Source organism: Erpetoichthys calabaricus, chromosome 7, assembly GCF_900747795.2.
Source record: "Erpetoichthys calabaricus chromosome 7, fErpCal1.3, whole genome shotgun sequence".
NCBI lineage: Eukaryota > Metazoa > Chordata > Cladistia > Polypteriformes > Polypteridae > Erpetoichthys > Erpetoichthys calabaricus.
In genome coordinates, this window is record NC_041400.2 from 117,968,003 (window position 1) to 117,993,103 (window position 25,101).

Sequence of the window (25,101 nt, forward strand, 5' to 3'; positions counted from 1 at the left end):
CAGTGCCACTGGCAGCCATGCATGCCCAAGCCATCACACTGCCTCCACTGTGTTTTACAGATGATGTGGTATGCTTTGGATAATGAGCTGTTCCACACCTTCTCCATACTTTTTTTTTTGCCATCATTCTGGTAGAGGTTGATCTTGGTTTCATCTGTCCAAAGAATGTATTTCCAGAACTGTGCTAGCTTTTTTAGATGTTCTTTAGCAAAGTCCAATCTAGCCTTTCTATTGTTGAGGCTTATGAGTAGCTTGCACCGTGCAGTGCACCCTCTGTATTTACTTTCATGCAGTCTCCTCTTTATGGTAGACTTGGATATCGATACGCCTACTCCCTGGAGAGTGTTGTTCACTTGGTTGGCTGTTGTGAAGGGGTATCTCTTCACCATGGAAATGATTCTGCGATCATCCACCACTGTTGTCTTCCGTGGACGTCCAGGTCTTTTTGCATTGCTGAGTTCACCAGTGCTTGCTTTCTTTCTCAGGATGGATGGATGGATGGATGGATGGATGGATGGATGGATGGATGGATGGATGGATGGATGGATGGATGGATGGATGGATGGATGGATAGATAGATAGATAGATAGATAGATAGATAGATAGATAGATACTTTATTAATCCCAATGGGAAATTCAGGATGTACCAAACTGTAGATTTTGCCACTCGTAATATTGAAGCAATTTCTCGGATGGGTTTTTTCTGTTTTCACAGCTTAAGGATGGCTTCTTTCACCTGCATGGAGAGCTCCTTTGACCACATGTTGTCTGTTCACAGCAAAATCTTCCACATGTAAGCACCACACCTCAAATCAACTCCAGGCCTTTTAACTGCTTAACTGATAATGACATAACGACAGACTTGCCCACACCTGCCCATGAAATAGCCTTTGAGTCAATTGTCCAATTACTTTTGAGCCTCAGTTGCCTCACATTTTTATTTTTGTTCACCCCACTGAATTAAAGCTGAAAGTCTGCACTTCAACTGCATCTGAGTTGTTTCATTTAAAATTCATTGTGGTAATGTACAGAACCAAAATTAGAAAAAAGTTGTCTCTGTCCAAATATTTATGGACCTAACTGTATAACAACCATTTATTTTAGTCCAAACATATCTGACTTACTCAGATTTTTTGGAAGTCACTAGGCATCCAAGCGTTTTAGATTTCTAAACTTTTTAACTGATATCACAAAAAATTATATGTTCACTTTTATTTTTCAGGCCTTGGCTACTGGAATATATTTAGAAAAACAAAAGATTGCAGATGTTAAGGAAGCATAACTTATACAGTGAAACAGAAAGGGATACATGCAGTAACTGGACAAAATATTTACATATTATGAAGAAAACATTTTGTTGTTATCTTAGAATCTCAGTTTAATTTAGCAAGATCAAATTAAGTATCCATCCATCCATTTTCCAACCCGCTGAATCCGAACACAGGGTCACGGGGCAAATTAAGTATACAACATACTATAGCAGATACATAACTACTTTCACAAAAAATAAATCAGCGTTGTACTGCATATTTTTATGACATAATTAAGTACTAAAAGCTATTTATGGAGATAATTATATTTGTTTTTAGGAATGTTTGAAGAAAATGTTAAGTGAGTAGTACTTTAAGATCAGATTAGTCACTGAAGACTAATGAATTCTGAAACATTGATACTGTTGATATGAAGCACAGACAAAGACACATTCAGATTCATAGAAAAATTATTTCCTCATCTTCCAATACCACTATACATTATTTTTCAAAAATCTTACCTATGGATGTGGTCAGAAAATCTTTTATCATCATAAAGAATTCGATCACGAAGTCCTACAATTTCATCATATCCAGGGAGAAAAATTAAAACAGCACCTAAAGTTTAAAAAAAAGTATTCTGTTAAATTGTACATAAAAATATGAAACTCAGTAGATAGATAGATAGATAGATAGATAGATAGATAGATAGATAGATAGATAGATAGATAGATAGATAGATAGATAGATAGATAGATAGATACTTTATTAATCCCAATGGGAAATTCACAATGTAAAATGTAGAAAGCTCTGAATAATGATCTCCATATAAAACCAATATATAATATCAACAATACTGCACAGCAACAAAAGAAACTGAAATCTGTTTTAAGTATGAAGGGGAGAAATATATTATGTTATGATTAATATTTCACCTTACATCTTAAATAATGTAGAAATCAGTCATTTCACCAGCCAAAGGTTTTAAAACCGTTATTTCACATGATTATATTTTAGTCCCCTTAACTGCTGCCAATATCCAGAGTAATAACAATACGATTTTCATAGCCACATATCAGATTAATGGCTTTATGGTGAGCCAGTGCCAGGGCTATCCGGCTCAAGCAATCACAATGAAGTAGGCCTAGATAGGATGCCACATGATTATGGAGTATACAACTGCTCACAATTTGTCAATGTAGAGCCAACAAATGACCTAAAACATTCTGTGAGTCTGTGAAAGTAAATCTGTAACAACACCTCCAGAACATTCAAAATTCTTTGTAAGACATCTAAGCCCAAAATGGAATATGAGGTATGAGACAGTAACATTACTGACAGAACCATTGTGCTGTGCTTTTTATTGTGATCTATATACACACATACACATTAAGTCCTACATAAGTACTTTTCAACTGTCCATTTATTTTTGTATTCTCAATTGGCTCAAGCAATGGAATATTGCACAGAAAGGTTGTAGTCCAATTTAAAAAAACAAACAAACAAAAAACACTCCAAAACAACAGATGTGCAGATATGTGCAATGGCATAGGGGTATACTGGGGGTAACTTCAGAAAAGGTGTAGGGTGAAAAGAAGTTGCCATCCTGAAACAGCCTATTTACAGTGTAACTGTTGAGAGAATGTTTCAGATTTTTTATAGCCATCCCCTGATGGCAGCAGTATGTGATCAGACACTGTCCCATCAGAAAATGACACCAGGCAAGTAACCATAAATTTCAAATGGTGTGGAAAAGTCTTTCTTGATGGATCATAGAGGTATAAAACTGTTCTTTATAAGCAAAGGCAAACAGATATTGTAAGCACTAGTGCTAAACAGCATGACAACTGTTTTTTTCTGGTAGTGTAATATTGTTAACTGTATTGCACTGGATTTGTCCCAGGGGTAACTGGCCTCAGTAAATTACAATACATGACCAAGAAAGATCAGGTGTCAGTCCATAGCAGTAAAGGGTGCATGAGCCTAAAACAATTCCAGATGCCAATAACCAATCAATTGGAAAAGAATGCCATGAATGAAGCACTACCTCAATTAGACAAAAGTGCTTGGTCCAAAAGATTAAAGAGGACATATTATATCTAAAGATAAAGGATAGCATGCCATAATTTTTTATTGTAAGCCTTCAAAATCCTTCCCAACGGGTACGCAAGTCTTCTTAAAACCATCACTGTAAGCATTGTCTCAAAACATGATGCAAAATGTTGGGCACAAAAAAATAAGATTTAACCCTATCAATCGCACTTGTTTGTTCAAACAACTGATGCATATACAGTATCATCATAGCATTCTTGCTGTGCTTATTTTAGATTAATGTCATGGTCACTAGTATTCAACCCTGTCTGGCATTCAAAATTTAATGGTGAACCAGAAGTGCTGCAGAGAATACATAAATACTGGATGGACTTTATCGATTTCAGATTTCAAAATTCTGCACGGATTCAATTTTTGCTGTTGGTTTTCAAGCCTGGTATTTCCACTAATAAAAGGACAAGTTGCCTGCATGTGTGTTTATCTGTGTGTCAGTCCGGTTGCTGTATCTCTATTACGCACCTTTTGTATGAAATTTGTGAGATAAGTGCTAATGGTTGTGGATGTGCCATCTTTTTATACAACCTTACAAAATAAGTTCCAATAAATAGTGCAATGCAAACTTTTTTTTTATAAATCAGAAAAGTTTGCTTAATTAGGTACCTATAAATCTGCTACAACTTGTTAATATCAGATATACCAACAAGAAATAAATGTGGGTTTTTGTTAAATATCCAAATAAACTAAGGTACAGAAGCAATAATGAGTTTGTAAATTAAAAGATGAACAATACAGAGATTTAGCACATTTCTGTGTAATAAGGTAATGACATACACATTTCTAGATTTTTTTATAACCAAATACACATACTTTTATAAATTCCTGGCTGGTTACAATAACTTTAAAAGAAGTCGCCTAATTAAGTACTACTTTTAAAGTAGTAAGGAACTATTTATTCTCCATTTTTTATATTACAAATCATAAATACATTTGTGAGATATGCTTAAAAAATTAGAATTTAATTACCGTCGTCAGAATTTTGACAAATATTATAAAGAAGATGCATGATCAGATCCAAGTCAACCTTTTCATCATCAAAACTATGGTGGTACATTTTCAGAAGCTCTCTGTCCTCTGCATTGAGGTCACCACTGTTGGACTGAACAAGGATGCTTTCATCAAGATTTTCAGCCTCTAAAGATGAACTATGAGAAAAAAGGAAAATTCAACCACATTTGTCATTGCTTACACATTTATAACTCTAAGTTATTGAGTTCTGCAAATATTAAATTTTTGCTCCTACACTTCCTTTTTAATATTTTTTCTTAAACAATCAGCCATCAGATGGTGAACATGGCAACCAGTAATGCTACAAAAGAGATGTCCAGATATTAATTATAAAGACTAAAGACTCAAAACACCTACAAAGTGAATAATGAAGTACTTAATGAAACAAAAGATTAAGGTTTGGCAATGGCTTTCACATTTCCTAGAGTATGGGGAGTACAGTTCAAGAAAGAAGACCTAAGACTATTCCAGAGGTAACAGAGAGGAAGTACAAATACATTCCTAAAGTAAGAGCAGAAAAGCTCTATGCTGACTATAAATAACATCAAAAAGATATTACTTTTGCCATAAAATAGTTATCAAACTATTAGAAAGGGATCGGGTGCGTATTATCATTCCAGACAAAACGGACAATTCATATATCGAATACAAATCACAAGACCTACATTTTAAGCCATCTTGGACGGGTTCTGCAGCTAGCATATGTAGAACACACACCAACATTTCCACAGTATGCCAGTTTATATATGTGTTAAAGTAACAACACTGTACAAAGAACCTAATAATATGGAAGTTAAACAAGTCAACATACAGTACCTTTCACAAATGATCCTAACATTAAGTATTAATGTTCTAGTACTCTTAACAAAACAGTTTTTTATTTAAGCAATAAGATAAGATATAACAGCATTATGTATAAGCAATGAACTCTCTTTATTCTTTGAAAAATAATAACCACAAATGCAATTATTAGAATAAATACAAAACTTACAGGGAAGACTCAAGAAGATCCACAATTTCAGCCTGGTTGAAATGTCTGGCCCAGTCTAAAGCTGTCCTGTTTAAAAAAAATAAAAAATAAAAAAATATATATATACTGTATACAGTAATCCCTCCTCCATCGCGGGGGTTGCGTTCCAGAGCCACCAGCGAAATAAGAAAATCTGCAAAGTAGAAACCATATGTTTATATGGTTATTTTTATATTGTCATGCTTGGGTCACAGATTTGCGCAGAAACACAGGAGGTTGTAGAGAGACAGGAACATTATTCAAACACTGCAAACAAACATTTGTCTCTTTTTCAAAAGTTTAAACTGTGCTCCATGTCAAGACAGAGATGACAGTTCTATTTCACAATTAAAAGAATGCAAACATATCTTCCTCTTCAAAGGAAACAGAGAGTAAATCAAACAAATCAATAGGGCTGTTTGGCTCTTAAGTATGCGAAGCACCGAGGCACAAAGCTGTTGAAGGAGACAGCTCACACCCCCTCCGTCAGGAGCAGAGAGAGAGAGAAACAAAGTCAAAAATCAATACGTGCCCTTTGAGCTTTTAAGTATGCGAAGCACCGTGCAGCATACTTAAAAGCTGCACACAGAAGGTAGCAACGTGAAGATAATCTTTCAGCATTTTTAGACGAGCGTCCGTATCGTCTAGGTGTGCGAACAGCCCCCCTGCTCACACCCCCTACGTCAGGATCACAGATAGTCAGCGCAAGAGAGAGAGAAAGAAAAGTAAGTTGGGTAGCTTCTCAGCCATCTGCCAATAGCGTCCCTTGTATGAAATCAACTGGGCAAACCAACTGAGGAAGCATGTACCAGAAATTAAAAGACCCATTGTCCTCAGAAATCCGCGAACCAGCAAAAAATTCGCGATATATATTTAAATATGCTTACATATAAAATCCGCGATAGAGTGAAGCCGCGAAAGGCGAAGCGCGATATAGCGAGGGATCACTGTATATATATATATATATATATATATATATATATATATATATATATATATATATATATATACACACACACACATATATTATGTTTTTATATGCACACATACATACTGTATGTGTATGTCAGTTAAATCAGTTAAAATTAGCCTATTGTAAAAACCCTACAATGAAAAAATACGCAATCTGAAATTTTTTTATAATTAAATACAATATACTACAAAAATACTCCGAATGAACCTAAACATATATAGCATAAACAATGCTATGAAAAGTGTTTGTTCCCTTCCTAATATACTCTGTTTATGAATATTTTAGATAATGAACAGCCTCAGACATTTAGACAAAATGTAATATTACAGAAAGGAAATCAATGTGAACACACAATACAGTTTTTAAATCATTGCTTTCTTTCTTCAAGGAACAAAGTTATTCAACACCCCCTATCTCTTTTGTGAAAAAGTAATTGCCCACATAGTTTCAATACTTGGTTGCAGTACCTTTAGCAGCAATAATCATAATTAAACGCTTCCTAAAATTTGATATGTCTTTCACCTTTCACATTGATTTGAGATGGGTAGCTCACTCCTTTAGTAGAATTGCTTTAATTCAAGAAAGTGCTAGGTTTGGAAGTGCTGACTGCTCATTTTAGGTCCTGACGGAGCATCTTTTCGGGTTTAATTCAAGACTTTGTCTTGATTAATTTTGGTTTTCTAAGCTATTCAGTTCTAGACTTGCTTTTGTACTTTGGTTTACTGTCCTGCTGCATAACCCAATTATGGGTTTAGTTTCAGGCCATGGACAGAAGACCAGAGATTCTTCTTAGGAATATTTTGGTAAAAAGAATAATTCATGGTCCTGAGGCAGAAAAGCATTTCAGCGCTATCACATTACCACGCCATAATTTACTCTAAGTATAATATTCTACTTGTTGAACACTGTATTAGCTATAAGCAATACATAATTGGACCTGTGTTGTCCAAAGAGTTCTAAGGTTTACTATACCTGTCCATAGTACATTATTTTGAAACACTTGGGGATCATCTTGGTGTTTCTATCCATATATAAGACAAGTATTTTGCGCTGGTTTTTAAGCAAACTAAAGTAGTTTCTTCTCAGGGATACACGTGTATTTGGCTCATTTAACCACTCAGTGTTAGTGTGTCAGATACAGGATGTGCAACATAGTTCATAATTAGCTTGTTGGTTCAGTATGCCTCTCTTGAAGTGATGTTACCAGCCCAGCACACCACAGTGTACCAAATCTAACTGCCCATCACAACATTGTAGTAAATGTGAAGGATGTCACTACCACACATTAAAGGAATGCAGTCTTCTAAATAAAAAGCCTGCTCTTTTTCTTATATACTTTTTATGTGTTACAAAACCAGTCCAACCTGTCATTGATAAGGACCCAAAGTATTTGTAGCAGTGCACCACCCTTACATCCACTCCATAAATAGTGACTGGACACAGAGGCCCTATGGTGCGGTGAAAGCCATTAACCAGTTCCTTGGTTTTGTTGATGTTTAGTTGCAGACAATTTGTTCTGCACCAAGAAACAAAGTTCTCCACCTGACTCCTATACTCTGTCTCATCCCCCTTATCAATACACCCCCATAAGTGTAGAGTTATCATGCAAATTTCTGCAAGATACGTGAATTGATATATATTTTTTCTGAGGTGTACAGAGTAAAGAGAAAAGGAGACAGAAATGTTCATTGTAGTGCACCAGTGTTACTCTTACCTGTATTAGAAACACAGTCCTCAAATCTCACAAACTACATTCTGTCTGACAGACAGACAGACAGACAGACAGACAGACAGACAGACAGACAGACAGACAGACAGACAGACAGATAGATAGATAGATAGATAGATAGATAGATAGATAGATAGATAGATAGATAGATAGATAGATAGATAGATAGATAGGATAGTATCCAGGACACCATAGGTACATCCACCTGTGTATCTCTTAGTTTACCTCTTAACAGAGATGGGCTGGATGGTACTGAATGCACTTAGTAAATCAAAACAAACAATCCTCACAGCGCTGTCAGTTTTGTCCAGGTGAGAATAAGACTTATGGAACAGATGGATAATGACATCCTCCACTCCAATCTTGGATAATCTAAGGTGATCCAAATCTCATTCCAAACCCTACATTAAGTTCTTCAGGGAGGACATTCCTATCCAAAAGGATATAAAGGCTTGTGCTATGGAAAATTTGCATATACAGTATATTTCATATTAAGCATTCTGGTTCTAGCCAATCAGGAAAAAGGTTTTGAAACTGCAAGAGCCTTAAATTACATTTTTTATATATTTACATGTGAGAAACTAAAATGAACACCAATCATGGCAAATAAAAAAGTGTCCAAAATAACTGAAAATAAATGTGTAAAATATTAAAAGCACTTCTGTATATATAATGCCCTACAAAAGTATTAGCCAATTCTCTAGTTTTACTGCAGAACAGATTTTATTTTGTGATATTTTACTTAAAACCACTGAAAAATAAAATTAGATCCTGACACTTTAATTTTTATAGAGCTCCTTTTGCAGCCATAGCTGCTTTAGGTCTTTTGTTGCAAGCATGCAAAAGTGTTGCATACTGTTCAGGAATGACTTTGGCCCATTCTTCAACAAAGATTTGCCCCAGGTTGACAAAGTACAATTTTCAGTGCCACAGATTTTTAATTGAAATGAGCTCAGGGTTTTGACTAGGTCATTGAAGAAGATTCACTTTTTTGCCTTTAAGCAACTCCAATGTTACTCTGGAATCACTGTACTGGTGAAAGATGAAATTTCACCTGAGCTTCAGTTTTTTAGCAGAATAAAACAGATTCTCTTATAGTATTTGATTCTATTTTCCATTATCCATTCCCCCTTCTAAAACATTTACATGTCTTACAACTCTGGCCAAAAACCCCTATCTTAGGTCTCAACTGACCCAACAAAACTTTTCCCACGTTGTAACTGGAACATTCTTGTGCTTTTGGACAAATTCCAAGATGTCTTTACTTTATTTTTTGCAGTAGCAGCTACTTTTATGCCACCCTCCCATCCAGAGACATGTTAATATGGCTGACTGTTGTATTTTTACTTTAATTTCTAAAATTTAACTCGGCAGCTCCTTCAAAGTGATCATTGGTCTCTCGTTTTTTCCCTCAAAAGTTTCCTAGTTTGTGCAGGGAGTTTTGAGGTAAGACCTTTCCAGGCAGCATCTGAGTATTTGACGTAGATTCTACTTCCTGATAATTGAATTAGAAGTTCCCACCAGGGCATCCAAATACTTGTATATTATTTTCTTTTTACCGTTTTGTTTAGTTATTTATTTGTATTACTGTATCCCTAACGTCTTTACTGTATCCCTAACTTGAATAATGACCCCTTAACTGTGGGTTTTTTCAGCCAAAAAATGTGTCAGTTATTCTAATGCTTGTGTCCAGCAGTGAATGTTAGTTCAAGAAATGGACCGGTTTCAGTGTTGCAAAGTGCACTATAGAATGGTTATTCTTCTCAGTACCACCTCAAAGCCACAATAATAACCCACAGCAATCACAACACAAATAATAATTTTATACTTTGCCTGCATTAAACAATCTTTCAGTATACCTATCTACAGTAAACCTCCTTTGGGAGAACTATAGGCAAATTTACTAGTTAGCTGAGATGACCTCTGTGCTGTTGTTACTATCTCCTCCAGATACTGTAGGAGTTTGCAGAGGTTTTAAGGATGAGGTTATGGACAGCAGCAATTCAAAAGTGACATGGGTAAGCAGATCAGTAGCTGTAGTGCTCCAGCATTATCAGGGTCCAGAAGCAGTGGTCTCTCAAAATAGCAGGGTGTGGTAAAACTTTTTCTAATATATATGGAAGCGAAGGTCTGTGATACGGTTTGCATATTAGCAGCTGGAGATCCACAAACAGAGAAAAATGAATCACGTATCATAAAGTAGTTTTTATTCCTGAGCTTTCAGCCCCTACCAGGAGCCTTCATCACAGGATAATGCTTAGACTTACAAGAATCAAAGGCAATATATAGCACAATTCGTTTGGGGGGGTGGAACAGGTCGTAACATTTTATTTATTATGAGCATGTTCTACTTAAGTTTGCATATGTTGGGTTTACAGTATGTTCAAATGTCTGTTAATGGCGTTTTTGTCTGATAGCCAAGATTCTTGTCAGTCTAAGCATTATCCTCTGATGAAGGCTGATAAAATAAAGGTGTCTGCTAAATAAATAATGATAAACAAATACTTACTGATGAATACCTTTTTATGCTCTTTAGGACAAATGACACTTTGAGATGTGCCAATCCAAAAAAAGTTGAAATTACATTTGATTTGAATAATGTCCTCTGTTTCAAAGGAAAATCTAACAGTAGTAATAAAGTATGTACCCCTTACCTCTGTTTCACTGTTTAATTATGCTTCAATATAAAATAGTACTGTCTGAAAATTAATTTTGTGTCATAAGCACAATCACGTAAGTGTAAGAAAATAAACTTTCACAATCCAATTTAATTTTTTTTTCTAAGAACATCCTAGACAAGAACAGGCCATTTAGCCCAACAAAGCTTTCCAGTCCTATCCACTTTCTACTTCTAAAATAACATCCAAGTCTAGTGTTACTTTGAAGTTACAGTCAACGATCATTGACACACATTTAGTGGAGCTAAGCTCGCACAGGGATTCTGCATATACTTCTGTTGCTTCAAAGTACATGCACACAATTTGTAAAGATTTTACTTGCATATTTACTCAAGTTTGCATGTGCTTGCACAGGGTTGCCCTACATTTATTCCATATTAAAAAGGCATGTTTTTGGTTTTAACGGAAATTTTTAATTGACAAGAACACTTAAATTTGTAATTAACAGGAAATGGAAAAAAAACTCTGGTGGGTTAACAAAGAGCTAAAAAAAAAGCTGCAAAGGAAAAAACAGCTCTTATAATTGTCATATAAGACTAATACCTCCAATATGAATCATAGGGCATATGAGAACATGAAGGAAACCATTAAGAAGGACATTAGGGAGGCTAAAAGACACATGGAGAAGAATATAGAAGATAAGGCAAAAAGATGACCCAAAGAGATTCTTTCAGTTCTTTAGTAGTAAAAGAACAGTTAAAGAGGAGTAAAGAAGTGCATCAGGAATAGTAAAGGAAAATTAAAAAGTGCAGGTAGTGAATTAACGGATGCTCTAATTAAGCATTTTTCTGAGGTCTTCACAAGTGAGGAAGAAGATAACCTCCCAGCGGTAAATGGAACTACTAAAGAGGTACTGACTGATTTGGGAATTGTAGAGGGAGAAGTGTAGGCTGATATCAAACAAATCTCCAGAACCAGGTAATATTTACCCTTGAGTCCATAAGGAGGTTAGCGAGTACATATACAGCATAAACCCTTGACAAATATTTTTAGATAGTCACTGCACAATGGGGAAATTCTGAAGGACTGGAAAATGGCAAACATTATCCTATTATATAAAATGGGTGACCAGACAGATCAAAGCAACTACAGGCCAATAACCTTAACATGCATTACAGGAAAACTAATGGAAGGAATTATTAAGGATATGATTGAGTAGCACATGGCAAGTACAGGAGTTTTTCTGAACAGTTAGCATGGGTTCAGAAGAGGGAGGTCATGTTTTACTAACATGCTGGAATTCTATGAGGAAGCAACAAAAAGGTATGATCAAAGTGGAGCTTATATTATTTATGTGGACTTTCAGAAAGCATTGGATAAGGTGCAACATGAGAGGTTGGGCATCAAACTAAAAGAAGTGGGAGTTCATGGTGATGTTTTTAGATGGGTGCAGAACTGGCTCAGACACAGGAAACAGAGGGTGATGGTGAGAGGAACCTTATCAGAATTGGCTGATGTTAAGAGTGGTGCTTCACAGGGGTCATTGTTAGGGCTGCTGCCATTTTTAGTATATATAAATGATTTGAATAGGAATATAAGTAACAAGCTGGTTAAGTCTGCAGATGATACCAAGAAAGATGGATTGACAGATAATCTGGAATCCATTAAATCATTACAGAGGGACTTGGACAGCATACAAGCTTGGGCAGATTTGTGGCAGATGAAGTTTAATATCAGTAAATTTAAAGTATTACACATAAGCAATAAAAATGTTAGACGTTTGAATACACGATGGGAGGTCCAAAATACACCTGAGAATACACCTTATGAGAAGGATGTAGATGTCATAGTGGGCTCTATGCTATCAACTTCCAGTGTTCAGAAGCCATCAAGAAGGGTAACAGAAAGTTAGGTTATATGTAGTGTTCAAGGAGGATATGCTCTGGCTTTATAAGGCACTGGTGAGGCCTCCTTTAGAGTACTGTGCAGGGCTGTGGAGTCGGAGTCGAGGAGTCAGAGACAATTTTGGGTACCTGGAGTCGCAGGTGGAGTTGGCAGAAATGTACAGACTCCGACTCATAATAAATTTAAATTGTAATGAACAAAAAATACAGCAAGTTAAAATGTCCCATTTCACAAACAATAGTCATAATTAAATACTTCTCTGAAGTAAGAACAAAGCCCAGTGCATAGTTGTGTTACTACTAGTGTGAAGTTCAGCTGAGCTATTATACAACCAGACATTCACATATTGTAATCTGGATTATGGTAAATTACAAAAAGTGTTTTCATTTTATTTCAGATATAATGTGTTTAACAGGTTCATTTGAGTGTAAACAAGTATAATGATGTAGGTGTGTGCTATGACCTGATGTGTGTTCAGGGGTTCGGTCTGCACTCTCCACATATGCTCCCACCCAGGGCTGAACTTTAGCATAACTCTGCACACCACCTGTTCTAGAAGATTTTGAATTAAAAAGGAACAGATTCCATGTATTGTGACAGATAATGCTTCTAATATGTTAAGCACAATTGAGAAAATGACTAAAGTAGATAAAGAAAGTGACAGACAGACAGACAGATAGATAATCCCAAGGGGAAATTCACAATATTAGAGGAAGACAGTTCTTGCAAGTACTAGAGAAAGTGAAACCGAAGGGAATAGTGAAATTCTGGATAGCATTGCTGAAGAAGCATCTAAGCTTACTACTATTCAACATACGTATTGTGCTGTTCATACTCTGCAACTTGCAATAAGAGATGGATTGAAAGATCGTCATGCAGCTACTCTAATTGGCAAATTGAGGCAAGTAACTGTTGCAGCCAGGGCTCCTAACACAGATGCCATTTTGAAAAGACGTGCAGGAAAAGGAGCCATTTTGGATCAAACAACACGCTGGGGAAGCACTTACTTGATGGTAAAGTGTTTGCTTGAACTAAAAGACTTTCTTGAAAAACTGGACAATGAAAATGTTTTATTAACTGAAAGCCAGTGGGCACAAGTAAAAGAACTGGAAAGTCTACTTTCTTACCCCTTTACTGTCACCAAAAGGCTGCAATATGAAGATTTAATAGCCTGTAAATATTTCTTGGAATGGAAGAGCTTGATATATTGCCTGAACAAAAATGGAGGGTTAATAGCTGATGGCATTGTATCTTCAATGAAGAAAAGAAAGTCTCTTACTGGATAATCATACTGGTTAAATGACGTGTATGTTGCCTTCCTTCAATCAACATGGAAAATCCATTAGCATATTAAATACAGACGAGTCGGAGTCGGGGAGTCGGAATCAGATGTACCGGAAACTAAGGAGTCGGAGTCGGAGACAAAGAATTTATCTACCATCTCCACAGCCCTGGTACTGTGTGCATTTTTGGTCTCTAGGATACAAAAAGTGCATAGCAGCAGTAGAAAAGGTCCAGTGAAGAGCGACTAGGCTCATTCCAGGGCAACAAGGGATGAATTATAAAGAAAGATTAAAAGAGATGAGCCTTTTTATAGAAAAGTATATTGTTAAAATTGATGATATGCATATACTCAAACAGAATCATTAGCTTATATGAAAATAAGCTTTATATCTTAGTGCACGTTAGTATGGTAAGGGTTAAATCACAAAAAGGCCTGTGCCTGTATATTTTTTATTTTTCTTGGCAAGCTGGAACCCACCAATATTTCGTAAGTCAAGGTCAGGTATGCAGAGAAGGGCAAAAAAAAAACAAAAAAACACATGGTGAACATGAGCTGAGGAAAGGAAATAAGGGTGGCAAGAACTGTACGGGTGCAAGGTTGGGAGAGAGCCTGAAAAGGGGGCATGATAAATAGAACTACACTCATTAGGCTGGGAAATACTGGTAGAACTAATTAGAGGTAGAAGCAAGGCCAAGGGATGTTGGGAGTCGGTTGAGAGTGACAACTGAGCTAAGTGAGGTAAGCTCTTCATAAGAACTGTAATAAATGTAAGATGGTCCCATTGTTAGACACTCAGTTCACCTGATTTGAGTCTGTATGTGCATTGCACAGTAAAGCTTGATAAAGCTGCTGCCTGTCTTGAGACTCCGAGTGCCTTCCTTGGGTTAAGGGTGCCCATCTCTGCTTCGACAAGCCTTTTCAGTTTAAGAAAAACAAGATTAACATTTGACATGATTGAAGTGTTTAAAATTGTGAAGGGAATTAGTACAGTCGATCAAGACTGTTATTTTAAAATGAGCTCATCAAGAGCAAGGGGAAACATTTGGAAACTTGTTAAGAGTAAATTTAAAACAAACATTAGGAAGTTTTATTCTACAAAGAGAACCATAGACAATTTGAATAATCTACCAAGTATTGTGGTAGACAGTAACACTTTAGGGACTTTCAAAACTAGACTAGATTTTTTTTAGAGGAATTAAGTGGATAGGACTGGCAAGCTTTTTTGGGGTGAATGGCCTGTTCTCATCTAGATTGTTCTAATGATCGAAAAAAAAAAGTCTGAATATGTATGTGTATATGTGTGTCAGTCTGTATATGTGACAGATCAATCAGTGAAGTAACCTTTGTTATGTAATTATTCTTATAGGAAGCAGAAATTATACAAGCATACCTTAGGAAGAAGTTAACAAATATATTTTCTTTCTTTTTAAATATGTAAAGTATCTTTTATTTTTCACTCTTATATATTCACTTTACTTACCATCCATTAGATGCTTTTAAATGTACATTGGCTCCCATACTAAGAAGTTGTTCCACCTGACTAATGAATCCTCTCCCTGCTGCAACCATCAAAGGTGTAGCACTGGTTTCTCTGTGTCTGTAGTCAACTATGGTAGCAATAAAAGATAAGTTATTTCTAAAGAATCAAAAAACTCTTGAATATGATAAAAACAGACTGCTAAAAACAGTAAGATATTGTATATAACAAAAGACAAAAAAAATTAACAAATGCACTGGGCTGTGTAGCATAACACTCCCTGTTTACTGTTTGTAGAAATTTTAAAAAGAGACTTTATGGTTGAAGGAAGAAAAGAATAAAATCTTACAAACAAATCATCACCAATTTAACAGCCATTTTCTGGGTTTTTCCAGGTTAGCTGACTTCTACCCAAATCTGTCTCTTCCAGTCTCTACAGTTCTGAGCAACATTTGAAATAAGACCCATACTCTATATATCATCTGACGCCATCTTCAACCACATCTTTTTTGTCCTCATTTCCTCCACCTTGGCGAACCTCATCACCCAGTTTTCATCTGCCTTCTGTTCAACATGCCCAAAGCATTTGTCTATTTCTCCACAACACAACACCTTTCTTCTCCACACTTGTCATTCTCTTAATTCAGCATTCATCTTCCCCTTGATCATTCACATTTTTGTTCTTTTCAATTTTGTTTCATGTTCCACTTTCGCAGAGTATGTCTTGCTCCCACAGAGCACACTACTTCTCACATGGCTTTCAAAAATCTTTCCCTTTACTGGAATACATTTCACCTTCACTATCGCTGCTGTACCTGCACCTGAGTATGTGCTCAACATATCACGTAAGTAGCAGAACTTGCCCAACCTCCTCACTGTACAAATAAATTTACACTTGATACATCAGCATTTTGCATCTCTCTGGTACACCTTCCACAAAGGCTGCACCTGCCTCCTGTAGAATACTTACTAAACCACTACAACTTTTATACACTCTCTTCCAATAACTCGTTACTCTGGCAGTTGATTTTCTCCCAACACCTTTACCGCACATGCTACATGTCCATACATCAAATGTTTCCATGCTTCGAACCTAGTCACCTACAACAAGAGTGAGCAAACTATTCCTGTAGAAATATCTGAGTCCTGACTATTAAATAACAAGACAGTGTTTCTATCTCTTAAACAAAGCAGTGAGAACTGATTATGAGCACTTGCCATGCAGGTTTAAACATGTCCAAACCTGCATGACAAACAACAACACTCTCTGCTGTTTAGTTGACTGTCAGTCATGGTTTAATGCAGTTGTGTTTCCCCTTGTGTGCCGGAATTATGTTGAGTTTAAAAGGTGAGCAACGTGTCAAAAGAACATGTTTTGAGTCAATGGATGCAGTAAAGAAATAAAGAAGAATGTCAGATGTCTTGAAACAGCTAATAGAAACTGATCTGCTCCACACAACCAGTTGAAACTGCATCAGTGCATAATTGCGAATGGAATATATTGAAGGGGACAAACATTAGAATTGTTATTTAAATAAAAGTGAGTTATTGTGTCAGTCTCGTTATTTAATAGACAGACCTTGTATTCTGGCTCACATCAGGTGTTCTTAATAAGATGATGCTACCCATGGCTGCTGTAAGCTTAAAATGTTGCCACACCTGGTGTCTTCCAAAAAATAATCAAATAAACCAAGCTTTTACCATGCAATTCCACTGATCTACCTATTTTCATTCTCTTTCTGTAACTTTTAATCCTTCTATTTGCATACATTGTTTTTACTGACCAGCAAAAAATATCTATGAACTAGTGCCAATCCATGGGAACCACTGACTTAAAAAATTGAGAGGAGTGAAATGCTGGTGCACAGGTTCACTTCTGTTTGCGCTCAAGCCACTGGGGAGACTTCATAAAGAAGAAACTTGCTAAAGGAAAGGTTTCTGCGTGCACCCAGTTTGATTTGCAGATGCCGGATTGCGTGCCTGCTTGCCTGGCCCCACAAACAGCCAGTGGCAGTGACTTTTAACTTGTATTGGGGACTTGTTTGCAGTCAGCAGTGACTTCTGGAGGTGAAAAAGAGGAAAATATGCACAATATACAAGTTGATGCAATTGCTGTCAAGGTAAAATTGAAACAGCAAATTAATTTGTCATTTAAGTCAAACAGAATGATAGAATAGTTTTCAGAATTACCAAAGCTTTTCCATGGGAGATTTAGAAACTTCAAATCATTGTACATTGTGATCTGTTTGAGATATCTCAAAGAAAATTGACCTGTCTCAACAAACTTCCTTGAAGAATAAGTGTGGGTCACATTTCAATAAAACTGGTCCACTTGGGGCCGAGTTGTTTCATGTGGACAGACAGAAAGAATGACAAACAGACATGGGCTATCACACCAGGTGCTTTGCATATTGATATGCATACACTTAAAAATGTTGCACAATTTCCTACTCCTTTGCTTATGCATATGAAGATGACCTAACTAACTATTGTAAGTCAGTGAAAAGCACTAACTCTTCTGATTCAACAAATTCATTTTTTCTTTTATTATTCTTTAACTACTTTTAGGCTCTTGCTACCATAAGCCTAAAGGTTGTTGGAATATGTAAAGCAAAGAAACCAACTGCAGTTTCCTGAATGACAGTAAATTATTCCTTTTTTAAAATGTAAAGAAATGCATGAAACATTTATTGTCTAACAAATCTCAAATTCAGATCGACAACAGGTAAACAAGTAATTTATGAATCACATCTTTCTTATTTAAACTAGTATCATAATTATGGACCAGAAAAATAATTCCTTTTTAACAAATAGTTTTAATTAGTCAAGGGACAGTTTGCTTCCAAAACCTAATTTTGCCAAAGATGGAATACATTGCTGCTACTCTTCCAGCACAAGGGTGTTTCTTCCGTCTTTAGTTTAGGTTTGCATGAATAGGAGCATAAAAAACGCTATAAAAAAGATGAAGCATACAACTACTACATTGCTCTTTTTATTTTTTCCTAAAGCACAATTTGTCTACAGTCATGTTTCCCATCATTATTAAACTGCTGTTTATTTGTTAGGTTTTAATGTACAGCCTGAATATTTTCTAATCACAAAATATACTCAGGAAATATGCCTTACCACTGACATTTTCACTCAGAATGAGGTTAAACAATTTCACAAAGGCTTCGGCATCTTGGTTTAGGAAGATATCAGAAATGCAAGCATCCATTTCATTTAGTAGCCAAGGCTCTAGAGTGTTTACATCCTTCTCACTCTGTGACACAGCAAATAAAAAACAAGTTCCTTCTGTGTTAGTCTGAGTAGACGTGAGGTTTATACTGATCACATTCATGAAAATACAACACTATGTGATATCTAATTGTAAATAAAATCCAAAATATTGTTAAGAATAAAAATTGAATACAGTAATATGTTCATGTATAACATTTGCTCATAAAAAACATTGCTATAAAATTAAATTTTGGATCTGTTTAAAATATAAAGAAATATAACAGCATTTCTCATTATGTGTCTCAGAAGGAGTAGAATTTTAGTTAAAATTGCTTATTCCGGCTGTATGAAAAGTAAATACTTAGTTTGGTTTACTTATAGAAAACTGAAATATATAAATTCTGTTCAATTAAATTAATTTGTGTGTTGCACATTTCAGCGAGTGCAGCCTTAGCGCACAAGTTTTCAGCTATAATGCAATTACAGAAATAATTAAATCATATATCATTAACATACATGAGCAATTAAATATGAACACTAGGGGTGGGGTCACTAGGCACCACATGATTTGATGTACTTAGAAATTAAGGTGCCATAATGACAACTAGTATTGTTGATTTTTACTTCATTTTTGGAGTTCTTTTACTGACACAAAAATACTGCAAAATTTCTCTGCCTTTGTACAAGTATGAACAAAGACAAAAATGGACCATATTCAAAGTAAAATATCTTTGTGTTGCACTCAATGGTTTACTTTTTTTCTATATTGCATAACTCTCAAACTACTCTTATATAAAATGCACGCAGTGTTTGTGATCCCTTTAAGCATCAGGCCTATAGCTCTTCCTATGTTTGTGGAACACCCCAACAAGGTTATTATAGTTAACGAAAACTAAAATCAAAACTGAAACTATTATTAGAAAAACATTTTTATAAAACTGAAATAAAATTATTAACAAAACCGAAATGAAAAACTAAAACTAAATGAAACTATTAAAGTAGCTGGAAAGACTAACTGAAATAAAATAATAATTTACTAAAATATTTTTAGTTTTTATTTTTGAATGAATATTCTTGCTGTTAGTCTTTAACCTTTGTAAGTTTTCTCTAAAACAGAAAGTCATCCACCACGAACTGCCCGCATATTGTGAATTTCCCCTTGGGATTAATAAAGTATCTATCTATCTATCTATCTATCTATATTCATCCAGTGAACGGTGGCTGGTGACGGAGGGCAGCTGTTCACACAGCATTTGCGGTGACAGAGCAAGCTGAATGCGGGTGCGTAAAGCGTGAGACATATAAAGCGATTTATGTGCCGCCTTTCTTTGTGCTAGTTGTATATCAAGATGTAATTCAAACAGCTGAAATCAGAATGCGCTGGTCAACAAAACGTTTACCATATGGACAGAAAAATCATGAGTGAGTAACGTTTCAGTTTATTTCTCAGGTGTCTGCTTTTTGTTGACAGCAATTCACCTGCCACTTTGCACAGGAGAAATTGTTTTTACTTTCTCATATACAAATTATAGAGAAAGTATAGTAATCATGAAAAAGTTCGACCTCGATATTTTGACGAATCTTGACATATAGACCAGGGGTAGGCAATGTCAGTAATGGAGAGCCGCAGTGGTTGCAGGTTTTTGTTCCAACCTCAATTATTGCTGATGAAGCACATATTGCTTAAGTGACATTTTGATGCTTCATTTTAGTGGTCTCGCTTGTTAAGGTTCTCCAACCTTAATTGCTTATTTCAATCTTAAACTGCTGCATTCAGTGATTTAATTGCTCCTTATTAGCAATAAGATGTAAAAGACAAAGCAGCCAGCAGTTCTCCAGCTAGCTTTTTTCCAATTACATCTGTGTATGTTCATCATGCACTGTTTGAGTTAATAAAACACTTAATAGAAAAATGTGACAGACTGAAAATGATCTGTTTTAGGCTTCAAATCATTTGGCTGATATCCTTGGAAAGGAAAAAAATTTACGATATAAGAGCCTTACATTGCACAGACTAACAAGCCATAAAATTAAATAAGGTCTGAGATTGGCAATGATTGGTTTCTAATTAAGCAATTGGGTTGGAATGAAAACCTGTAGCCACTGCGGCTCACCAGGACCGACATTGCCTACCCCTGTTATAGACTAACCAGTGTCCAACAATACTGTTTTTTGGAATTATGTGTGTACGCGCATGCAAGTACGTGTGTGTCTGTGTGTGTGTAAACACAATAACTCAAAAACGCAACTAGATAGATGGATGAAATTCGGCATGCTGTTGTAACACCACAGTTGTAGATCTGTATTAACTTTTGGGACAAATCCATCACCCGGAAGTGGTACTTTTTATTTATACAGCTGCAGAGTCCAATTTATTCAAGCTTTACTTTTATAATAATTGTTCAATATATTATTAATTTGATTTGTTGTTGATGGTTCCTTCATGTACATAATGTAAAAATATAATCATTGTCTTGCAGTTTACTCCTCAAATATCCATCCCCATATCTGAGTATACAAGAAAGTCGAGGGGAGAGCACTCCCGGTTTTTGAAAATAAAACGGCACTGATCGAGAGACTGACTAGGCCATCATACAAGATCAGCATATTGTTGCTGACCAATCACTTTTGCTTTAAAAACATCATTTAACAACAAAGCGATACAAACAAAGGTAGAGAGTCTGACAAGTGATGAAAAACTAAACCTACTAATGGGTTTTTGTATATATTCCATATTTATTAATTTATCTTTTTTAGTTTATATTCACGACTCAAAATACCTGTTATTGTGAAAGTAATCCATTAGCAGAATTATATTTTAAAATATTTGTCACCCTTTTTTTAATGTTTTTTTCTCTCTCTCTCTCTCTCTCAAAACAGATAGTTGAAATATCATATTCTTTTTGTTCTTAACATCAGCCTTATCATACATATTGCATACCAGGGATTTTTCCTGCCTTGCATTCAAACCTGCTGCAGTAGGCTCCAGGTTTCCTGCAATCCTACTCTGGATAAACAAGTTTAGATAATGTATATATTGTTCTTAATCTCAGATGCTGCCTTTGTTGTTTTATGCCTGTCCGTACTCCTATTACCTGCTCTTGTTCTGCTCATTATGGGTTTACTGTCCTTTATGGTGGTCTATTCAAGACTCACTGCCCCTAACCTTGACACCACATGCTTGTTGTTCTTTGTTTCCCTCAATACAGCTAGGTGGGGTCTGCACACTCATTCAAGTCTAAGAGCCCTATTCTTCCTATTTTCATGAGAAAATATTTAAGAAATTATAAAATTGTGTAAAATTGATCATATTCAGTGTCTAGTTTTGATTATGCTTGTTTTTATCAGACAAAAACAAAACCAGATAGTAAACCAGGCAGTGTAGCAAGCTTCCACTAACATTAAACTTATATCCAAATCTGTTAAGTGTACAGTTCCATCTGTTTGTGACACAAAACTAACTCCGTAGGAGCTCCATGCCATAATTACTAAAACTGAAACTAATATATATAAAAATAAAATAGAAATGTCTTTGTGAAATAAAAACTAAACTAAAACTAAAAATACACAATGAAGGAAAACTAAAACTAAACTGAATTTCCAAGTAAGGTCAGAAAAAATATAGAAATAAAAACTAATATAAAAAGGCAAAACTATAATAACCTTGCACCCCAACTTTTTGGACCAACAGATGGGAACGTTTCTACAATAATGCAGTTTGTTAAGCTAAGTGTTGTAGCCATTGTGACTTTTTTGGTTTAAAGAGGAATGTCTTACTAAACTAAAGGGATAACAAACATAACTGCGACAAAATTTTAAAATCACTGGATAGTTCACCACTTAATATCAAAAATAACTTTGCTACAGATTGATGTAATAATGCAATGAATTCACAGTCTAATACCATTACCTAGTATCATTTAATTTACAAACTAAAAATTAACAAGGCACATTAAGACATTAAATAAAAATATTATTATTATTATTACCAGATGGCAAAATACACTATCCAGTCCATCATCAAGAAAATCCTTCTCTTCAAGTGGTCTTGATGCAACTTTTTCTTTACGCTGTTCAACTTTTGGACTGCGGTCTCTAAACTTGCACCATTCATTTAGAGAGGCATGTTGTTTTTCCTCTACCAAAAAAAAGTAAACATCAATACACAACTCCATCAATACACAACTTCTGATAAAAGTAGCTTTTGAAGTATTTACTTAAAATGCACCTGATGGCACATGTGTGAGATTTAAGCTAAGGATGATACAAAGAAAATAATATGGGATGTGGATATAAAGCAAAGCTGAAATTGTAACTGTGAGAAGTGCAAAAATGAACAAATAAAAAATGAGCATGAATAAAACAGCAACATAAATTGACTTTGTAATTTAGCAAACTGCAACAATCTCTAATACTAAGTGAAAATAGATTTACATAATAGGTAATAGGTGATTTTGGCTAAAGAGAAGATTAACAGAAAGTACTGTATATCACAACTAATTGCTTAACAGATCCTTTAAAATATGCAAACTTATATATTTTTTGCTAGCTAAGTTAGAAAGTCTATTTCCTCAGGAGACATTATGAAGAATTATATGCTTTATATTTCTTGTTGCACTGAATTCTCTACAAATTTAAATATTGTTACTCCTTGTAGTCTTTCATAATTCAAAAACTGACTTGCATGAAGACATTGGGAGGATGCATGGTAAAGTCAGTTTGCACTTTGTAATTCGTTTTTCAACAGCATGTAAGACCTTCTCTGGTAAAACAGCAGACTTGTGAAAGAAGGTGGTACAGGGCATGTTTTATCCACAGACCTGTAACTTCTTCTGTAAGAGGCTCCTCTGTCCTCCACTCGTTACCTGTATTAATGGCACCTGTTTGAACTCGTTATCAATATAAAAGACACCTGTCCACAACCTCAAACAGTCACACTCCAAACTCCACTATGGCCAAGACCAAAGAGCTGTCAAAGGACACCAGAAACAAAATTGTAGACCTGCACCAGGCTGGGAAGACTGAATCTGCAATAGGTAAGCAGCTTGGTGTGAAGAAATCAACTGTGGGAGCAATTATTAGAAAATGGAAGACATACAAGACCACTGATAATCTCCCTCGATCTGGGGCTCCACGCAAGATCTCACCCCGTGGGGTCAAAATGATCACAAGAACGGTGAGCAAAAATCCCAGAACCACACAGGGGGGACCTAGTGAATGACCTGCAGTAACAAAGGCTACCATCAGTAACACACTACGCCGCCAGGGACTCAAATCTTGCAATGCCAGACGTGTCCCCCTGCTTAAGCCAGTACATGTGCAGGCCCATCTGAAGTTTGCTAGAAAGCATTTGGATGATCCAGAAGAGGATTGGGAGAATGTCATATGGTCAGATGAAAAAACTCTACTCGTCGTGTTTGGAGGAGAAAGAATGCTGAGTTGCATCCAAAGAACACCATACCTACTGTAAAGCATGGGGGTGGAAACATCATGCTTTGGGGCTGTTTTTCTGCAAAGGGACCAGGACGACTGATCTGTGTAAAGGAAAGAATGAATGGGGCCATTTATCGTCAGATTTTGAGTGAAAACCTCAAAACCTCAATGCAAGGGCATTGAAGATGAAACGTGGCTGGGTCTTTCAGCATGACAATGATCCCAAACACACTGCCCGGGTAACGAAGGAGTGGCTTCGTAAGAAGCATTTCAAGGTCCTGGAGTGGCCTAGCCAGTCTCCAGATCTCAACCCCATAGAAAATCTTTGGAGGGAGTTGAAAGTCCGTTTTGCCCAGCGACAGCCCCAAAACATCACTGCTCTAGAGGAGATCTGCATGGAGGAATGGGCCAAAATACCAGCAACAGTGTGTGAAAACCTTGTGAAGACTTACAGAAAACGTTTGACCTCTGTCATTGCCAACAAAGGGTATATAACAAAGTATTGAGATGAACTTTTGTTATTGACCAAATACTTTTTTTCCACCATAATTTGCAAATAAATTCTTCAAAAATCAGACAATGTGATTTTCTGGATTTATTTTTCTCATTTTGTCTCTCATAGTTGAGGTATACCTATGATGAAAATTACAGGCCTCTCTCGTCTTTTTAAGTGGGAGAACTTGCACAATTGGTGGTTGACTAAATACTTTTTTGCCCCACTCTATGCAGAAAATATTTATATTCTTGTAACATAAAATGTAATTATTTTTTTTTTGTTTGTTTTTTGGTGAACACTGCTGCAAACTTCACATTTTCAACTGTACCTCTAAAAGAATGCCATCAGAGCACAATTATCATTTAGAGTCCTTTCTGTAGCTTATCAGTTAGAGATACAAGCACATAAAAATAAATTAACAAAAGTGAGGAAATACAATGTAGAATAAAAAATCATAACACTCTCAATAACATAAAACATGTTCTCTCCTTGTAAGTGGGTTACCCTTATTTTTTATTTATTGAACCTGCTTACACAATTTTAGAATAATCATTGTTACAGAATGATAGCATATTTCCTTCCAAATTTGT

General features: G+C 35.8%; 1 protein-coding gene across 2 annotated transcripts in view; it reads right to left on the bottom strand.

Moving 5' to 3' along the window:
* LOC114654147 (3'-5' RNA helicase YTHDC2) overlaps positions 1 to 25,101 on the bottom strand; it is a 137,275-nt gene that overhangs the window by 70,684 nt on the left and 41,490 nt on the right. For both annotated transcript variants that reach the window (XM_051929869.1, XM_051929868.1), the window contains 6 exons: positions 22,572 to 22,720; positions 18,490 to 18,625; positions 15,367 to 15,493; positions 5,359 to 5,424; positions 4,326 to 4,504; positions 1,772 to 1,868 (listed from right to left, as the gene is read on the bottom strand). In XM_051929869.1, coding sequence (XP_051785829.1) covers positions 1,772 to 1,868; positions 4,326 to 4,504; positions 5,359 to 5,424; positions 15,367 to 15,493; positions 18,490 to 18,625; positions 22,572 to 22,720 — 754 coding nt within the window. The remainder of the gene's footprint in view (positions 1 to 1,771; positions 1,869 to 4,325; positions 4,505 to 5,358; positions 5,425 to 15,366; positions 15,494 to 18,489; positions 18,626 to 22,571; positions 22,721 to 25,101) is intronic.